The sequence below is a fragment of the Cyphellophora europaea genome (genome assembly GCF_000365145.1).
Source record: "Cyphellophora europaea CBS 101466 unplaced genomic scaffold supercont1.8, whole genome shotgun sequence".
Classification (NCBI taxonomy): domain Eukaryota; kingdom Fungi; phylum Ascomycota; class Eurotiomycetes; order Chaetothyriales; family Cyphellophoraceae; genus Cyphellophora; species Cyphellophora europaea.
This window is the reverse complement of record NW_008481814.1, coordinates 604695-621569: the sequence shown is the minus strand read 5'-3', so window position 1 is coordinate 621569 and position 16875 is coordinate 604695. Positions and strand designations below refer to the sequence as shown.

The following is a 16875-nucleotide window of genomic DNA, read 5'->3' as shown; positions in this document are numbered from 1 at the left end:
CCGAACAGTTCCTGTCCATATCACCAGCCTCCCGTTGCAGAGTAGCGCACAGGAGTTCCTTCGCCAATCGTGACGGACCCCAAAAATCAGCAAAGCAAGATACAGTGTCCTCAAAAAGATCAAACGCCGTTGGCGATGTCATCCACAACGATAGCCTTGCGCTCGTGCATCCTGTGTCCGCAATCCTAAGTCGATGAATCCTGCTCGACACCGATTCGCGACTACTGAGAGGCAGCTGCAACTCCCCGAGCACCAAATATTGGCATAATTGACCGAAGGGCTCTTAAAACACACAGCGTGTCTTACCTAGCAGGCTCTGATGTGCGTTTGAGGAACCCTCCCGTCAATACCGTGAACCCTCGTCTACAAATCCTGTATCGCATGCGACGCAGCTTCAGAACCAGAGCGCCTGCTACACTCTGGTGACCATATAACTACACCGACTTCATGATCATTTCCACGACGAGGCATCGTAAGCCAGCGCTAGAGTGCCTACTCATCTCCGCTGACTTCACGCTTCGAGAATCCACAAAACAGCTCTCTTTGCGAACAGCTGCGCCGACTTCAATATCATTTACATCACCAGGCATCGCAGGCGCAGAGCTAGAGCGTCTGCTCCACGCCAACGACCCCGTGGACCTTGAGGTACATTAAAGTGACGGAGACAATGCAAGCCCAAGAACAAAAGCGTCTGCTGCATTCTGGTGACTATGCAGGCGTCACGGTCACTTGTCGGGCACAGCAGGACCAGACAGTTGACTGAACGAGGTATTGGGAAATTTGCAGGGAGCTTGACCCTCGACATCTGTCCGATGCCTATTTGCTGACCAGCTTGAGCGTACGCAGTGGGTTTCCTAGTCCACGACGCACAACTGCCCTTCTCGCTGTTTTTCCGCTTCCGGAGGCTTTTCGTTGATAAATGAGCTCACTATCCTCAGTCACCTTATTACGCCTTCGCTGGAGGTGCCGCGGCCGCAGCGCGAAGGAGCGTGTCGGCCGCATCTCTCAGAGTTCACCCTGGCTGAACGCACTTCATACCCCACAAGCTCCGAACTTGCGGTCGGTGTTACCTCCTCTTCCATGCCAGAACGCAGACATGGTCCGGCAGCTTCATGTTTGAAAGCAGCCCTAGGCTATCAATACCTGTGGGCATCATCCGACAACCAAGAAAAGATGCCAGCTCAGTCGTGCGTTTCGTGCTCCGGAGCATAGTTTCGCCGTTCCGATCCATGGGATATCTCGTAAGGTGTTCTCGCCTCTCTCGTGCTCGGAGCATCGTGCCAATATGACTTTAGCCTCATTGCTTCTCGTCTCCTCTTCTGGCATACTCTATTAACCTGCCATCGGGTCCTGTCAGTACTGAGTCAAGGCATGGGAAGCTTGGCATCGCCCGGGCTAGACCACGCAGCCTCAGCTGAGCGGAGTGTAGAAAGCATCGGGCGCAACCCTCACATCCAGCTCCTGGTGGTTCAGCTGACACGCTATTCTCCTACCAGATGGTAGCCCTTGGACAACGCAACCCCAAGACACTAAGTCGAGCAAGTTAAGCAGCCTTCGTAGGTATTACCCACTGAGCACGAGGTTGTTGCCCCTGGGGCTGCCTTTCACCCACGCGCCAGGCTGCGCAGGCAGACAAATGCCTCTCGCTTATGCTCCCCAGTACCCGGGTCTGGGGCGACGTGTTGGCGCTGCAGTGGATCCGACATCTCAGGTTCTTTGCAAGAGAGATGGCGCGTGCTCGCTTGAGTAGATATATTCGCTCGCTGGCACGTGCAAGTCAGGTAGGGAATTTGCCGATCTTGCTTCGCAGTACTTGCACAATGTGGAACTTGATTGCTATCTCGGTGCAAGCGCTGGTCTTTGGACTGCCGCACCCAGTCTCGTGCCATCCAAACAATCTGAAATATGGCAAACCCAGCAGCGGAGAGCCAGATGCAGAGGGCATCTCAACTTCACAGATCTTCTATGGACGCTTTATCTCCACACCAAACCCAGATACTCTGTTGATTCAACATGGGGCTGTTCTGGTCACTAGCATCGACGGAAGAGGTTACATCAACATGACCGCGTTCAATCTCACACGTCCCGAAGATGCCGCAGCAGAGCTAGGGGTTGGCTCTGATGTTGCCGTCGTTCAAGGAACGGATACCGGGTTCTTCTTCCCCGGTTTCATTGGTACCCGATCCATATGAACGTGAGCCATTGTGCAGGCTAACATGATAGACACCCATATCCACGCACCACAATACCCAAATCTTGGCTTATTCGCAGGGACCCTTCTTGACTGGCTTCGAGCATATACATTTCCCATGGAATCTTCTCTCGGCAATCCTAATTCTCCCGCATACGCGGATTCGACCACGACTCCGGATCCATACGCACGCGCGATGCAGGTCTATTCCCATGTAATCGACAGGACTCTCGCCTATGGCACCACCACTTGCTCTTACTATGCGACTGTCGACGTGCCCGCTACCAATCTGCTAGCCACACTTGCCTACGCCAAAGGCCAGCGAGCTTACATTGGCCGAACATGCATGGACAACCAGCAATACAACCCGGAGTACTACAGAGATGAGTCTGTTGAGGATGCCATCAACAAGACTTGGGCTACCATCAATCACATCGAGAGTCTGGATCCTTCCGGCGAGCTCGTTGCTCCCATCATCACGCCTCGCTTCGCACCAGCATGCACAAATGAATCTTTGACCGAACTGGGCAATATTGCAGTACAAAAGGATTTGCGCATCCAAGCGCATATTTCCGAGAACGTGGGCGAAGTCAAGCTAGTGTCCGAATTATACCCGCAACAGTCCTCGTATGCGGACGTGTATGAAGCCCATGGCCTGTTGACAGACAAGACTATCCTCGCCCATGGGGTGCACCTCACTGATGAGGAGATGGCGCTGATTGCGGCTCGTGGATCAGGCGTTAGCCATTGCCCCGACAGCAATTCTGCATTAGGTTCAGGCATTGCTCGAGTTAGAAGAATGATTGACGCCGGGATCAAGGTCGGTCTCGGCACTGACGCCGCGGGAGGGTTCAGCCCTAGCCTTTTGGATAATGTCAGGCAGGCTTTTCTTGTCAGTCGATTGTTGAGCTTCCAAGAAGGTCAGAATGAGAGTCTCACCGTTCCGGTCACGGAGGCTCTTTACTTGGGTACGGTTGGAGGGGCACAGGTGGTCGGCATGGATGGGAGGCTGGGTGGGTTCGTGCCTGGAATGCTATGGGACGTTCAAGAGATCGTGCTCGGGACTGAGCCGGTGGATATCTTTGGCTGGGAGACCTGGAGCGACAGAGTGATGAAGTGGGTATGGAATGGTGATGATCGAAACGTCAATCGAGTGTGGGTTGGTGGTAGACTGGTCCATGAGCGGAGGTAGTAAATGAGATACTATCTTGATGGGATGGTTGAAGAACAGATGACAAGAGTGATCCAGGTAGCATAATGTTGCCCTGGATCACTCTTCCCCTACTTTCGGAAGAATTTCTGCCCTCCGAGGGGCATCGAGACTGTGGTGACGACCGCGGACGGCGTTGGCTTGATAACCGCCGATGTGGCCCATCGTAATTTGCATCATAATAAGGCCTTGAAAGGTAGTGTGACTCGCCATAACGTTGATCTCTAGCCATGGCAATGGTTCGAAGTCAATTTTATGGTGGTGAAGAAGGAGTAAGTAATGTTACGGCAGAAGCACTAACAACTTAAAGGCAACCACCGGATCAATGTTTCCCTAAGCTACTGCAGGTTGGTAGAAGCTCTACTATCACCCCGCCTACCCTACGACAATAAGTGAGGTAGCCTAAGTATCTTGCTTCATTATCACTACAGACTGTAAGCTATCGGCGTGGGTCTTATGTCCGCAACATTATGTGGCGTAATAGTGTCCTAGGACGATGGCAGGGATAATATGAGCTCTCTAAACGGCTTTGAGATCTTTGTTCTACGACTAATATGGGAAGCTAGTCGGTTAGCTTGTGCTTGTTGCGAGATATACAACCACCGAGCATCCAAAAATTGACGAAAGAGACACGATCGCTAAAGTAGGTATTTAGACTTAGAAGATTAAAAGAGGCATTTTCCGCTGTGATAAGTAAGGCTAGATTTTCAGGGGCTAAGTAAGAGGTTCTTGTGAACATACTTTCATTAGTAAATTCAGAGAGTTAATCAAGCTAGGAATATAACATAGGAATCTGAAATGTACAAGTTCAAAAGGTATACCTGTGTTTCCTTTAAGGGGGTATAGCACACATAGCCCAATATCATCCTAAGCAGTGGGCAGTCAACACCTGGTGGCCCCTCAACAACATCAACAGCCTCGATAGTCTGTAGATGGTAGGTTTCAGCCAAGAACGTATGAAGAGCCCAGATCCCATCGTTGACAAGTGACTTCGCCTGTAATGAACCTACCCCCGAAGGATCTTCCCGCCAACCTACTGCCTCTTATTTGGATGTCATGGCAACATAGTCTATAGCAGCCGGAGAAACCCGCCATGGAGAACCTATTCCGGTAAGATCTAGTCTCATTATTCGTCCTTTGGCGCGACTGACGGTTTAAGGGGTGTTCGAGGCTGTTGAGCGGAGGACGGCTGTTCGTGCTAGCCACGATCTTGAGAAGGTCTCGCGATAGCTTTTCTGCTTGAATATCTGAAGTATATCGGGATTGACAGGATTCCGAAGGGTCGGGAGGCTGTGTGTTAAGGTCGACGAGCTCAAGCTCGAGGGTTCGGGGAAAGGCAAGAAGAGCTCTGATCGGAAGAAGTTGCCTCAAGGCATAATTTCCAGCCAGCCAACAGGATGCGAGACCGACCGCACCACAGATCCAAGAGCTCACGAGTGCAGCTTCGAGACCCCGAGTCAAAGGGGATGCACCTTCTTGTCAACGACACAGCTGCTGTCATTGAACCGCTGAGACGAGCAAATGGCGCTGTACATGGCCATTTTATGTTTGACGCCACCCCATGAATGATAGATGGGCACAGATAGAAGTGAGACCGCACGAAACCGACATGAATCGATGCGTGACGGCATGCCACGACAGCGAGCTGAGTTCAACAGGTAAGCCCTGACTTTTCACTTGATATCTATTGACGAAGCGAAGATACATCACCGGACAGTAGCATTGCGAAGACTCCAGGGCTGCAGGAGCTGATGAGACGGATGGATGGGCTCCCGATACCCACGATAGAGGCTTTGAGTATGATCTGTGGTAAGTCCGAAGAGCCTGCTCGTCAATTCGTCGACCTCTCGTGCAGACGTGAGTTCCCCAGGGCAGTTCGTACTATGACACAGCTTGCCACACGATCAATCGACTCCAGAAAGACTGTGAACGGGAACAGAGCCTGGGACCTTCTTCCGCCCCGACATGACTAAGACGAGCGACTGCACCAAGATGAACGTTGGACTTCATAAACCCGGCGAGGTCTGACATACCATCCACGGCGCCTTCGTGCCGACTAAGTGACTGGGACCGGCTATATTGAGACCGTGCTCTCATGATTCAGTTCTCTGATAACTGCATCGCGCCCAGCTCGATGAAGCTCGGAAGTCCCACGACCTTCAGCGAGAAGATGAGAAAGCTGAAGATTTTGCTGGCTTTGAAGGCGGTTCTGGGTATGGCACCTGGCGAAGTAGCATGTCTGCAAATGCCAGGTCGTGTTTTGGGCTACCTGGCATTGATGCGATGGCTGGCGTTAGGTAGCTTCAGAAGAACGATCCAGATAATCATGCAATAGTCATTCGGCCATTTTGCGTGGAGTATTTTACTGCAAATCGCAGATAACTCACTAATATTCGGTGCATCCCTGATACGCAATGAAAGGCACTGTGTAGAATGAAATCACCGTGCAGACACTCTGCATCCACCACAGCTGTTGTGGCTGAAGAAGATCCGCGTGCTCGCCCCCTTTACGTTCACTGCCTGAATTCTGCTGCCACTATGAGTCGCCGTAGCGGTCCACCTGGCCGAATGCGCGTCTGACAAAAAAGTTGCGGCCTCTTGCGACCATCACAGCCTTCTACAATATCGCGAGCAATAATCCGGCGCATGCATGAAGGGCATCTGTCATCTCTCGCAAAGATGGCATCAGCAGTTCTGCCGTTCTCCCAGCTTTCTGGGGCATCAAGGCTGCCTTCAACAATGGCAGTCCCTGCGCTACTACCGACAACCTCCCCGAACCTTTAAGCCCGTACCGAAACCATCCCGCACTGCGCATGATGATCTCGTTGTCAATGAATTCGAGCAAATCGAAGGCGACCCGTCGACTCGAAGGAAGATCAATAATCCATTCGAGCAGGAGGCGAAAGAGGTCAGGAAGGAGATCAAGCGGCTTGAGCGAGAATCCGCTCTCCTGCGACAGGGACCATTTTCCCGCAACAGCGAGCTGATGCAGTCAGTACCCGAGGATGAACGAGACGAATTGTTGAGTGCTATGGAGTCCGATGGACTAGAACAGCCGGACCTGAACTTCGATGAGCTATTCTCAGATGAAGAGTTCGACCTGGACAACATCTCAGAGGAGTTTGAGGACAAGCCGAAGTTGCTCGCCGTGACACTCCGAATCCCGGCAAAGCACAAAGCATACGTCCGTCGTTTCAATGCGGCACTCGCACAATCGCAGAGTAACCCAGATGATCTTTCTGAGAAGCGCGCGCTTTGGGTCTGGTACCTGCGATGCCAACAGAAGGTTCCAGGCTTCTCCAGCTTCATCTCGGAGGACGTCTGGGAATATCTGTGGCAATCTCAGATGGAATTGAACCCTCGAACACGACACATTGTGGCTCTTGCAAGAGACATGGAATCAGCCGGCGTTGAGCTCGACGATGAACAGCTGATTGGCTACCTCGACGCATTGCATCGCACCGCCGACACTGCAACTGCATTGAAGCTTTGGGAGAGTAGGAAAGAATTGGCTGGGAAAAACGTTCTGTTCGACAGAATTGGTGTGCAGCTGTATGCATCTGTGGGCAGACCGAGCAAAGCTCAAGAGATCGCACTAGCTGGCTTCGCGAAGGCGGATCTCGATGCTGAGACCGTGGTGCAAGTCTTCTCGGCTTGGGCCAGCAGTCAGAAATCCAACGCACCCTCCAAGCTCTGGACATTCTATCTTCAACTCAAGGAGCGAACTTCATCAGAAACGCCTCCTGTTGATCTACTTGGTCAAATCACATCGGTGCTCTTGAAAGCTGGTCGACAGGAGATGGCCTTGGCGGTGTTTAAGGACATGCTAGCAACCAGGCGATGGAAGTCGTCCGAATCCATGCAGTTGTACCAGAAAATCCTGGGCAAAAGTGACGCACCTACAGAAGACAACATCAATCGCATCGGACTCACCGCTCTTCTTGCCCTACCTCATGCATTCAAGAACAAGTTTTTCTTCGGAGCCTGGATCAAGTGGCTCCTGGGCGAGGGCAAGGTCGATGACGCAGGACTTGTCGTGGAGCTGATGCAAGAGAAGGGCATCCGACCAGACGCCAGGCACCTGAACGGAATTATTGGTGCATGGTTCCGTGAAGGAACTCCAGCTGCACGAGCCAAGGGCGAGCAGATGGGTTGGGGGATGATCCACGCTCGAATTCGTCAAGTTCAGCAGAGAGGGCGTACTCTGCTGGACGCAGAAGCAGAGGCGTTGAAAGAACAAGCAATGGACACGAAGCGTCTACCGCGCTTTCTGCAGCGCGATATTCCGCCTGCAACCATCGAGACCTTTTCTATTCTGCTACAACGGTATACGCGTCAGGCCGATATCTGGAATGCCGAACAACTGACAGAGATCATGACCGGACCAGCTCAGATCAAGCCAAACTCTTTCATTCTCAACCACTGGCTGTACCTCTCACTTCGGGCGTCTGATCTCGACGCTATGTGGACAAGATACAAGGCTGTGCGCGACGACATACGTCCAGACCTGGCGACCTTCACCTGCCTTTGGGATGGACAGCGTCGCAATCTCAATCAGTCGAATCATTCACCTTCTTACCCAACTCCACGACAGCTGTACAAGGAAATGGCTACCTGGTACGACTCGCTCTCTGCGGTGAGAGAAGCCGAAGCTCAGACCCAAATGACTCGCGAGCTCTACGAACAGATCATCCGCTGCTTCTGCCTTCATAGTGATTTACCCTGCACATACCTCGCTCTGCAGCATATGCACAGATCCTTTGGCATTCTGCCTCACGACGATATCACCGGCATGATCGTCATGCAAGTGGCCCGCATGTTACCAGCCAATACACCACTCGCATCCCGACCACGGCGCGCCGCCCGGCGGAGATCTGACGAGATGTATCGCGCAGCACTGAGCAACTTCGCCGGCTTGATGAACGAAATCCACATGCAGAAGGCGTCGAGCGCCGTCTCACAAGGCATTGAGGTGGATCTTGATGACACTGAGAGCACGGTCGCACAGACGATCAGGCTGCAATCCATTCAGACGTTTGTATGCTTGATCATGCTGAAGCAGGCCAAGCTGGGTAGTCAAGTGGACAATGACCTGGTGGTTGCGGGTCGGGCGATGGGGGTGGAGATGGACAAGGACGAGGTCAAGCAGAGTCTGGAAGAAGCAGTGAGAGCGTATGAAGACGGCGAGGCGGAAAGGTGAAGCCTCATCGAAGCCCGGGTTGGGCTATCATCAACGGGGGAGTAATTGTAACAAGATCTGTACAACATCTTCCTTCAACCCTCTCGAACCGTAATGGGATTGGACGTTACTGCGCATGCTATGCATAACATATAACCAGCCTTCCTCGTTCCCTGCCCCCAGGCTTGTCATGCAGAACCAGCCCTTCAGGGGCGAAGCGGGGGCTTCCTAGGTTTCACCCGGTTAAACTTGGGACGTGAGATGACCGCTCGGTCTCCAAAGCACTAGACTTCAGAGAGTTGTGCGTCTCTCCCAAGCTGTGATAGTCGGCGGCTTCGCAACCCGGTGATCAACTTGAACTCGAAAGCAAGAACCCCCTTGATATGGGTGCTCATTTTCTGCCCTTTTTCTTCTTCTTCCCTCCACCACCACCCATGTCATTTGTCGCAGTTTCCGGTGTCTCAACAAGCACGCCGTCCTCATCGCTGCTCCCCATCTTAGGCACCCGCTTCTCCGACGCTTCTGTCGTTGCACGAGCCTCCTCAGCAGCCACCGGCACTTCGACATCTGTCTTGGCCACCTCCTCGCCCATCAACTCCTTCCTGAAACCTTCTTTCTTCTCCGTCCACGACTTCTTCTCGTCATCGATTCCAGCGCGATGACCCGCCAGCTTCTCCTTCAACATCTGATTCTGCACCATCTCGCTGGCCGACTGGAAGATCGTCTGTCCCCACCCGGCGGCCAGCGCATTGGCTTCGGCTACCACATCTTTCAGCTCCGCCTCGAGTTCCTGCTCCGCACGCAGCAAGCGCTGCCAGATCTCGTCTCCCACCACGCCGCGCTGCAGAAGGGTGTTGAGCGCCGGCTTGCGGCTTCGGATTGTTAGAATGCGCTGTACGTCCGTGCAGGCGCGCGACAACAGGGCGGCGCGGAGGACGGAGTCGGGGACCTTGGACTTCTCTGTCGTTTCGGGGAGGTGCAGGAGAGAGAGGTAGACGTTGCGGGTGGTATGCGCGGGAAAGTAGGGGGCCAGGCGCATTTTCTTCAAGGCTTGCCGGCGTCGGTAGAGATAGGAGAAGGTGGCCATGGAGCCGATCAGGATGGATAGGTAGGTTATTGGGATGAGGAGGGAGACCAGGGACGGGATCCCCGGTAGAGAGAATGAGACCATTGTGGGCAGGTGTCGTGTGGTGCTCTTGATATTTTGCTGCGGCGAGCGCAGCGCGTGGCTGTGGGTTTCAGCACTCTGAGAAGCCGGTCTGAGGAAGACGGTCAGTAGATTAACGAGGCCCAAACGGCTTTGAGTCAAGGTGTGGAAGAAGTGTGAGGGCTAAATACCAAAGAAAGGACACTTGGACTTTTGTTCGTTAAATCGCAAGCCTTGTCGGCTTCATTTTCAGCCTTGTGCATATCGATAGTGGGCGTTCCGGTGCTGAGCGCGCCTAAATCGGCTCCGGCTAAGCCCCACCCGGTCGGGTTGAGCGCCATCTCGCCGCTTTTCACGCCTATAGAGCCTACCATGCGCCTCTGAGAACAGTTAGATTATGAACCCGGCTGACCACGCCGGGAGATTCACGCGACATCGTGAAATCAATGGCTGCTCGCTTGAGGCCGGGTGCGGCTATGATCGCCGTTGCCTTCTATTATATGTCCAATCCTTCGACCATTTCGTTCCGTCACAACTGACTACGTCACAAGTTGTAACCTTGAGACTTTATTTGCTTCCTCTCATATGCACCAGGTGGTACGCTTGTTTGTACGCGTGTCGTGTCGAACGGGTCATGACTGCCGCGAAAAGCGTACCACTACCCGCAACGAGCGAGCTTTCGGGCTTGGTACGGCACATCCCAAAGGTCTCCGATGAGACTAGACAGCCTGAGATCAGGCGTCGCCATGCGAGCCGGGCCTGCCAGTACTGTCAAAGAACCAAGAAGAAGGTTTGTTGTGGCCATCAATGTTAGCTTTCGGGGTAACCACTGCTTAGTGTACCGGCGAGCAGCCTTACAGGTTGTGCTTCGCGAATAATATGAGTGCCTGTACAATGGCGAGCAAGATGGCCGTCGCAATCGAAAGCGCAAGCTCAAGGCCATGGAGACGGATAGCCAACTATTGAATAACTTGCTAGAGCTGGCGCGCGATATGCAAGATGACCAGGTGGCGCAAGTGGTGGCGTTGATACGCAGCAGTGTTCCTCTTGATGCATTGAAGCAAACGATCAAGCAGCAGCTATCCAGCGCTCGGGGTCATGGGCGGCAAACAACACCAAAACTTGAGGACATATTTACTCAGGTTAATCGAAACCCTGAGGAAATCATCCTAACCTCCGAGGCCCTTTCGAAGGGTAAAAGTCCGACATGCGCAACCCGTCGACATCGCCCGATCAACAGGCTTGGGTGAAACCCTGGGACAAGTTCCAACTGCATTGCTCGAGTACCATTATGAGTGCTTGCGAGAGGACCACAGGCAGCACAAAGAGTTGTTGGATTATCTCCAATCGACCACGGAGTCTGAGGCCATAGCTGTTATCCGGGAGTTGAGGGCGGCTCCAAACCAGAGCAAAGTCCTTCAGTCTCTCACAGGCCGCGCAACCATCACGAGTCGACTTTCCGACGCTCGAGTAGCACGAACCATTCTGTCCGCACCACAACAGATCGAGTCTGATTTGGTGTACTCCACCAAATCACATACCCAGCTATAAAAGTGCCGAACATCGATGAAATCAATCTTGACGGCCTGTTCCCTCCGACCTTGCGCGAGTCACCGTCGCCTGTCATGTTGTAAGCCAATTCAACCCCGGCCACTGGCACACATTCTGCGGAAGAGCCACTCTCAACGGCCAATAACTCTGAGTCACCTTCACCTTGCCGTGGGATAAGTGTGAGACAATCTTCCCCTGTCGCTGGCCTTGATCAAAACTGCCAATACTGTGACTTCAGGTTGAGACGTCTTAATGTCTCTTATTGGACCTTGATTCCGATCGACAACGAGTTTGCAGCATGTGTTCTTTCACATTATCATGCAATCTTCGGTTGTTTCGACGCAGATTTGTTCTTGTCAGACTTGATGGAACACAAGCTTCACTATTGCTCACCCTTTCTCTTCGACGCGTTAATGGCTTTTGCATGTGTAAGTTAATATCACCCCCTTATCAATCCAATTGAATTGACACATGGAGCAATCATACTGTAAAGTGGACGTGCGCTCCTCAGCCTTTGTTGTACCGTTCTTAGGAGATGCGGAGAAGATGTGGCTCAGCGAAAAAAAGCTTGGAGTTGGCCACTACACTTGCTGCCCAAGTTTACTTGTCCCAGGCCTCAATCATGAGCGGCCAAAAATCTGACAGATTCCCCACGACTGCAGAGATATGTACACTGGCGACCAAACTGGAGTTATTAGGAACCCTACCGACTACGACATTGATATTGAGTTTCCAAAACTTGCCGCCCCCCGCCATTCGACATTTGGCGCATATCGCATGGGGAACGTATGGATGGCTGACGTTCGTGACGCCCGTTGTACCTCATCATCATGCGACACTAACGGTGACAATTATCTTTCTGGCTGGGTTGAACAACGACCCATTAGATTTCCTCCGTGCCTGCCCATTCCTGGAGCCTTGAACCACCAGAGTCTCGACACTACTCCCCTTTTCTGGCCTCCTCATATATTACCCAGCTACAAGGGACAGACTTTCCCTATGCTTTGCAAATTTTGGACTTTTTTGCAAGAAATCAACATCTTATACGACTTGAGCAGCGGCATATCCTTAAATCGAAATGTCTCGCTTGCTATGGCGGAGTCCAAGTTCCAGCAATTACTAGCATGGACAGACTCAATTGCGCCAGAAATGCACCGAGGGGAGCAATGCCCGTCTCATGTGTTCTTCTTCCAGTAAGTCACGAGGTCAAGCACTGCGCAAAGCACTAAGTTTATCACAGTGCTGTATACCATTGCGCTGTCCTAACCCTGTTCCAGCCATTGATCATTCTGAACAAAAGCTACAGCTTCGTTCGTTTGACTCGGTGGATAGCCCTCCAGCTGCAATATTCTCTACGTCTGTGAAGCAATTGAAGCATCTCCTCTTCGAGTTTCTCTATCGGTCGCCACTTTAATTGTGGATGGTTGAACGGCGCAATAACTTCGATCAGCACCATCATGTTAGCAAATGCGGAATGTGATCCTGAGTGGAAGTTTCACCTACGCTTGTGTGTCGAATATTGGAAGGAAACGTCCGTCTCACACCGCGTCTGCTGCCCTGCAGTACAAGCACACATGTCTCGCGCTCTGGAACTGGGAGCTCTAGATGGAGCCGAAGCCGAAGCACTATTAAATGAGGTGCGTCTTGCCCGAGCACACCATACAAATACTGGGGAGGGGACGACATCTGCCATGCTGGACTTTTGCCTTGCGATGTCTACATCTCCCAGCCGAAAAAGGCGAACGTCGAGACCCTCGCCACAAAATTCGAGGAACTTCTTCTTTTCAGCGAGCTCACGCTGGAAAACAACGAAGGCTTCGGGGCCTGTCCGCTAGATGAAGAAAAGGGCAAGGCCTTGAACCTTCCCCCTTGCGAATACCTGAGTTGTGTCATCAGGCTTCTGCTGGACTAGTCGATGAGCCATCAACCCGAACCTATGTCGTCTTCATCAGAGACTGCAACACCCACGCGCCACTGAGCTACCAGTAGAGGCTTCCCGCCACTGCCCGTGTTGCGCGCCTTCATCAATCGACTGGGCCGTTTGCCGGCAGTACAGCAGAGATCTTCAAACTGAACCACCGGTTTCGAATACAGCGGTCCATATATGTCTACCTGGTTCCAGCATTCACTCCCCAGTATTAAGATTATAACTCACTTTGATTCCACCATCAAAGATTTCTCTGCCTTTCCTACCCTCGAGTATGATATCCTCTATGATATTTCTGTATCGGACTGCTTTGTTGCTCATTAGTCTTCAGTCAATACAATAGTGGATGTTCGTGGGCCGCTCCTCAGTGTATGCAGCATCAGGATTCCAATCTTCGTATCTTTACGAATCCTAGGCCTCGTACCTGAGGCTGGAGGACGTTCGGGGAAATAGATCAAGTCTAGCTGGGTTGTTCTTGAAAGTCCATGAATCTTGCAGATGTTGAAGTATTGCAGGTTTGGAACACTGCACTATCTGCGTAGTAAGGTTTACCGTCATAGTCTGGGCTAGATGCACAGTCTTCGTCAGAGGAAACCGGCGGCCAGCTTGGACTCGAGCACGCTCCATTGAGATCGTGATATCAGCGTATGGGCGCGACAATCTTACCGGGGCAAGATCTTCTGCGAGTGTCTCATTCTGCGTCCATTCCGGGGATGAGCAAAGTCGATGAGTCGGCCGACCGTAAGGCGAGGGGCTTTTCCAAAGTTGTTCAGGACTCTATATTATAACGAGGAATCTCAACAGTGCTGAAATTGTATGGCTGCTTCAAATGGCTTGCCAAACGATAGTCATGTAGCATCTGAGCTAGCAGATCCAATATGCTCAGTACTCACATGAAAGATCAGTTGAGATCCAAATGCGGGCTGCTTGTGTATACAGTGCTTAGAACGTGCGAGGGCAACCGTCTCCAAGTTGCTATGTTTCTAGTTGGACTATCTACTATTGCCCGGCCAAATTGTGCCCTCACATGGCCTTGCAGTTTTGTGCGGCCCCATGGATCTTCCTGCAATTGCCAGATGAGGTGGTGTGTTGCTATCAGCCCAGCAGCATTGAGCGATTGCACTCAATGAATAACGACTGTTCACAATCAGCTGCATATCTCTGGTACCACTCTGGGAGAACTTACCAGCCACATGGTCATCCATGTACTTGTTAATGTCGCCGAGGAAGCACGCAGCGATAATACTGATGCTGCCAGCAGCGATGGAAGCAAGGTAGACGTATTTGTAGCTCTCAGCGTATGCCACTTGACCTGCACGGATCACCATATTGTAAGCAGTTTCGTTACCTGCAAGACCGGGGATCTCCCTGATGTTTTCGAGCAAGCTGGCGCCAGTCAATTCGACAGCCTCGGTGATGTATGTGATGTTTGTGATTCCCAGCTGAAACATGGTACCACCGATCAATTTCGGGGCGTAAATCTTGAACTTGGAGACGAAGACGTTGTAGTAGATACAGTAGCCAACGCTGCCACCGATCACACGGATGGAGAGGGTCAGAGCGGACACTGTTGCGATGAGATCGTCTGGACAGATGATGGTGGTGATGATCGAGGCCGGTACAACGATACCACCAATACCGAGACCACCCAGGATGAGGAGGCCCCAGAGTTTGTCCATGTTGTCGCGAGTAGCACATGCAAGTGCAGCCGTGCCTGCTCAAATTAGCCAGGATGTTGAGCCATTACGGGGGGGACGTACCTGAAGTCATCAAGACGCAAGAGATGATCATGAGCTCTTTGTTGCGGCCGCGGAACACGCTCAAGAGCCAAAGCACCACGCATGCGCCGACCAAGATGGCCATACCTCCAGGCAAGACTCGAAGACCAACCTGTACGGGATCATGACCGTAGACGTTGAATGACTGCGTTGGCCAAAACATCAGGAAACCGAAAAAGTTGGCTCCACTGATGAAGGTGATAAGTAGGGTCAAAGATAGAATGCGCGGATCCTGCTTGAGTCGCGACGGGAACATGGGATATTTAGCACCGTAGGCTTCCCATAAACCAAAGGCAACCAGCATAGCAGCCCCAAGTATTAGCGGAGCAAGGACGTGGGCAGATCCCCAAGGATATTGATAGCCACCCCATTGCATACCAGCCATGAAGAGTACCATGCCGGCAATAGAGAGGAAGCCACCCACAAAATCGATCTCCTTGATGACTTCGCTTCGTGACTTGCCCTTGGAGTTTGGTCTGGGTGGTGGAAAGTAGAAAATGGCGGTGCAGATGGTGCCAATTCCACACCAGGTGCAGATGATGATACCACAATAGCGCCAGCCAGCATGAGCAGCAATTAGCTGGGCGTATAGACCAGACGGGACGAAGGGGATAATGGTGAAGATCAGGATCGACACATATTTGCCTCGCTTCCGGGTGGGCGCAAGTTCGGACGTTACAGCAAGAGCCGTAAGCTCACAAACGCCTGCGCCAGCTCCAGCAATGGTTGTACCACCTGATCACGTTAGCCCGGCTGAGGTCAGTCTACCTTAGGAGCTTACCGATGAATGTGTTCATAGTGTGCGCCGTCGTAGCAACGACAGTCCCAATGCAGAGCAAGACACCGCCGAGTAGAGCAGTATAACGACGACCGACTAGATCAGAGAGGGATCCGACAAACGGGCAGACGCCAGCCAGGGCCAGAAGATTGCCGAGCACCTAGGATATCAGAACAGACCTTTAGTGGATGGCAGTACGTCTTACAAACCAGATCCATCTATCAACGCCACCAATATCGCCGTAGATGTATGGTGGTATAGCACCTGATGAAGTCAGCTCCTCAAGCCTTCATAATCAACGCAATCTAGTTTGGAACGTAGGTTTTGCGCTGGTAGGGTGTTATTACCGAATAGATAGACCGGAATCTGAGAACCCGTCCAGAGGAACGCCATTGCTGTCAAGCTCATGAACCGTTTGAAAGTCATCTGGCATGGAACGTCAGTTCGAGCAGCGATTGAGTGACATTCTGGGGAAGACGTACAGGAGGCTCATGCATATGGTCTTCATCGTCGCCATCAATGCGAAGAGCAGTGTTCTGCTCAGAATGTACTTCGACATGTTCATGGTGGGCTTCTTTGACGCCGGCCTTCTCAATGTCACTGGCGCTTGAAGGTGTAACGTCGGACATGGTCGCAATTCGTTGCAGATATGAGCTGCCCAAGCGATGTGTTGAATGGTAAAGTGGAGGCAAGTAGAACGCAGGAGACTTAAGACTTGATAACAGACAAGGGGTAGACGAGACCTCGGCCCCAAGGTAGTTACCCTCGGTGTTGCAACCAAGAGGGAGGTGGCAGTCACTCAAATCCCGGCAATGTACCAGCAAGGGTGCATGGTGGTGGGTGTTCCGCTAGAATACATTAGCTTGCCCTAACAGTTGACTTAGCGTGCTGGAGGGTCTGAGGCTAAGCATCCCGCATTTTCTCAATTGGTGGGCAACGAGAGAATCTGGCCAGGCGTGCACGTAGTCCATGGGCTGGGGTGGAGTAGTTGGGGAAGTCGACTCGCTTGCTTCTTGGTCTCGTGTTCATCACACAACATGTCGCGTCTGCTATAATGGTTACGGTCCTGGAGCCAGGCCTATCCCCGGAAGAGGACTTTTCGGAAAACTTGACT

At 52.2% G+C, this 16875-nt stretch overlaps 4 protein-coding genes across 4 annotated transcripts; 2 read left to right on the top strand and 2 right to left on the bottom strand.

Annotated features, from left to right (window-relative positions):
• Nucleotides 1-1820: 1820 nt before the first annotated feature.
• On the top strand, nt 1821-3383 carry HMPREF1541_08030 (guanine deaminase; the record flags this gene model as incomplete). Its single annotated transcript, XM_008722351.1, has 2 exons — nt 1821-2175; nt 2224-3383. 2 exons carry the CDS (start codon nt 1821-1823, stop codon nt 3381-3383), a joined length of 1515 nt encoding a protein of 504 aa, XP_008720573.1.
• Nucleotides 3384-6051: 2668 nt separating this feature from the next.
• Nucleotides 6052-8601, top strand: HMPREF1541_08029 (uncharacterized protein; the record flags this gene model as incomplete). Its single annotated transcript, XM_008722350.1, has 1 exon — nt 6052-8601. The coding sequence occupies one exon, from the start codon at nt 6052-6054 to the stop codon at nt 8599-8601; it is 2550 nt and encodes an 849-aa protein (XP_008720572.1).
• A 370-nt stretch (nt 8602-8971) lies between these two features.
• Nucleotides 8972-9751, bottom strand: HMPREF1541_08028 (uncharacterized protein; the record flags this gene model as incomplete). The annotated part of the gene is made up of 1 exon (XM_008722349.1): nt 8972-9751. One exon carries the CDS (start codon nt 9749-9751, stop codon nt 8972-8974), a length of 780 nt encoding a protein of 259 aa, XP_008720571.1.
• A 4577-nt stretch (nt 9752-14328) lies between these two features.
• On the bottom strand, nt 14329-16187 carry HMPREF1541_08027 (uncharacterized protein; the record flags this gene model as incomplete). The annotated part of the gene is made up of 6 exons (XM_008722348.1): nt 14329-14342; nt 14392-14919; nt 14966-15718; nt 15765-15921; nt 15967-16025; nt 16109-16187. The coding sequence occupies 6 exons, from the start codon at nt 16185-16187 to the stop codon at nt 14329-14331; spliced, it is 1590 nt and encodes a 529-aa protein (XP_008720570.1).
• Between the last annotated feature and the right edge of the window lie 688 nt (nt 16188-16875).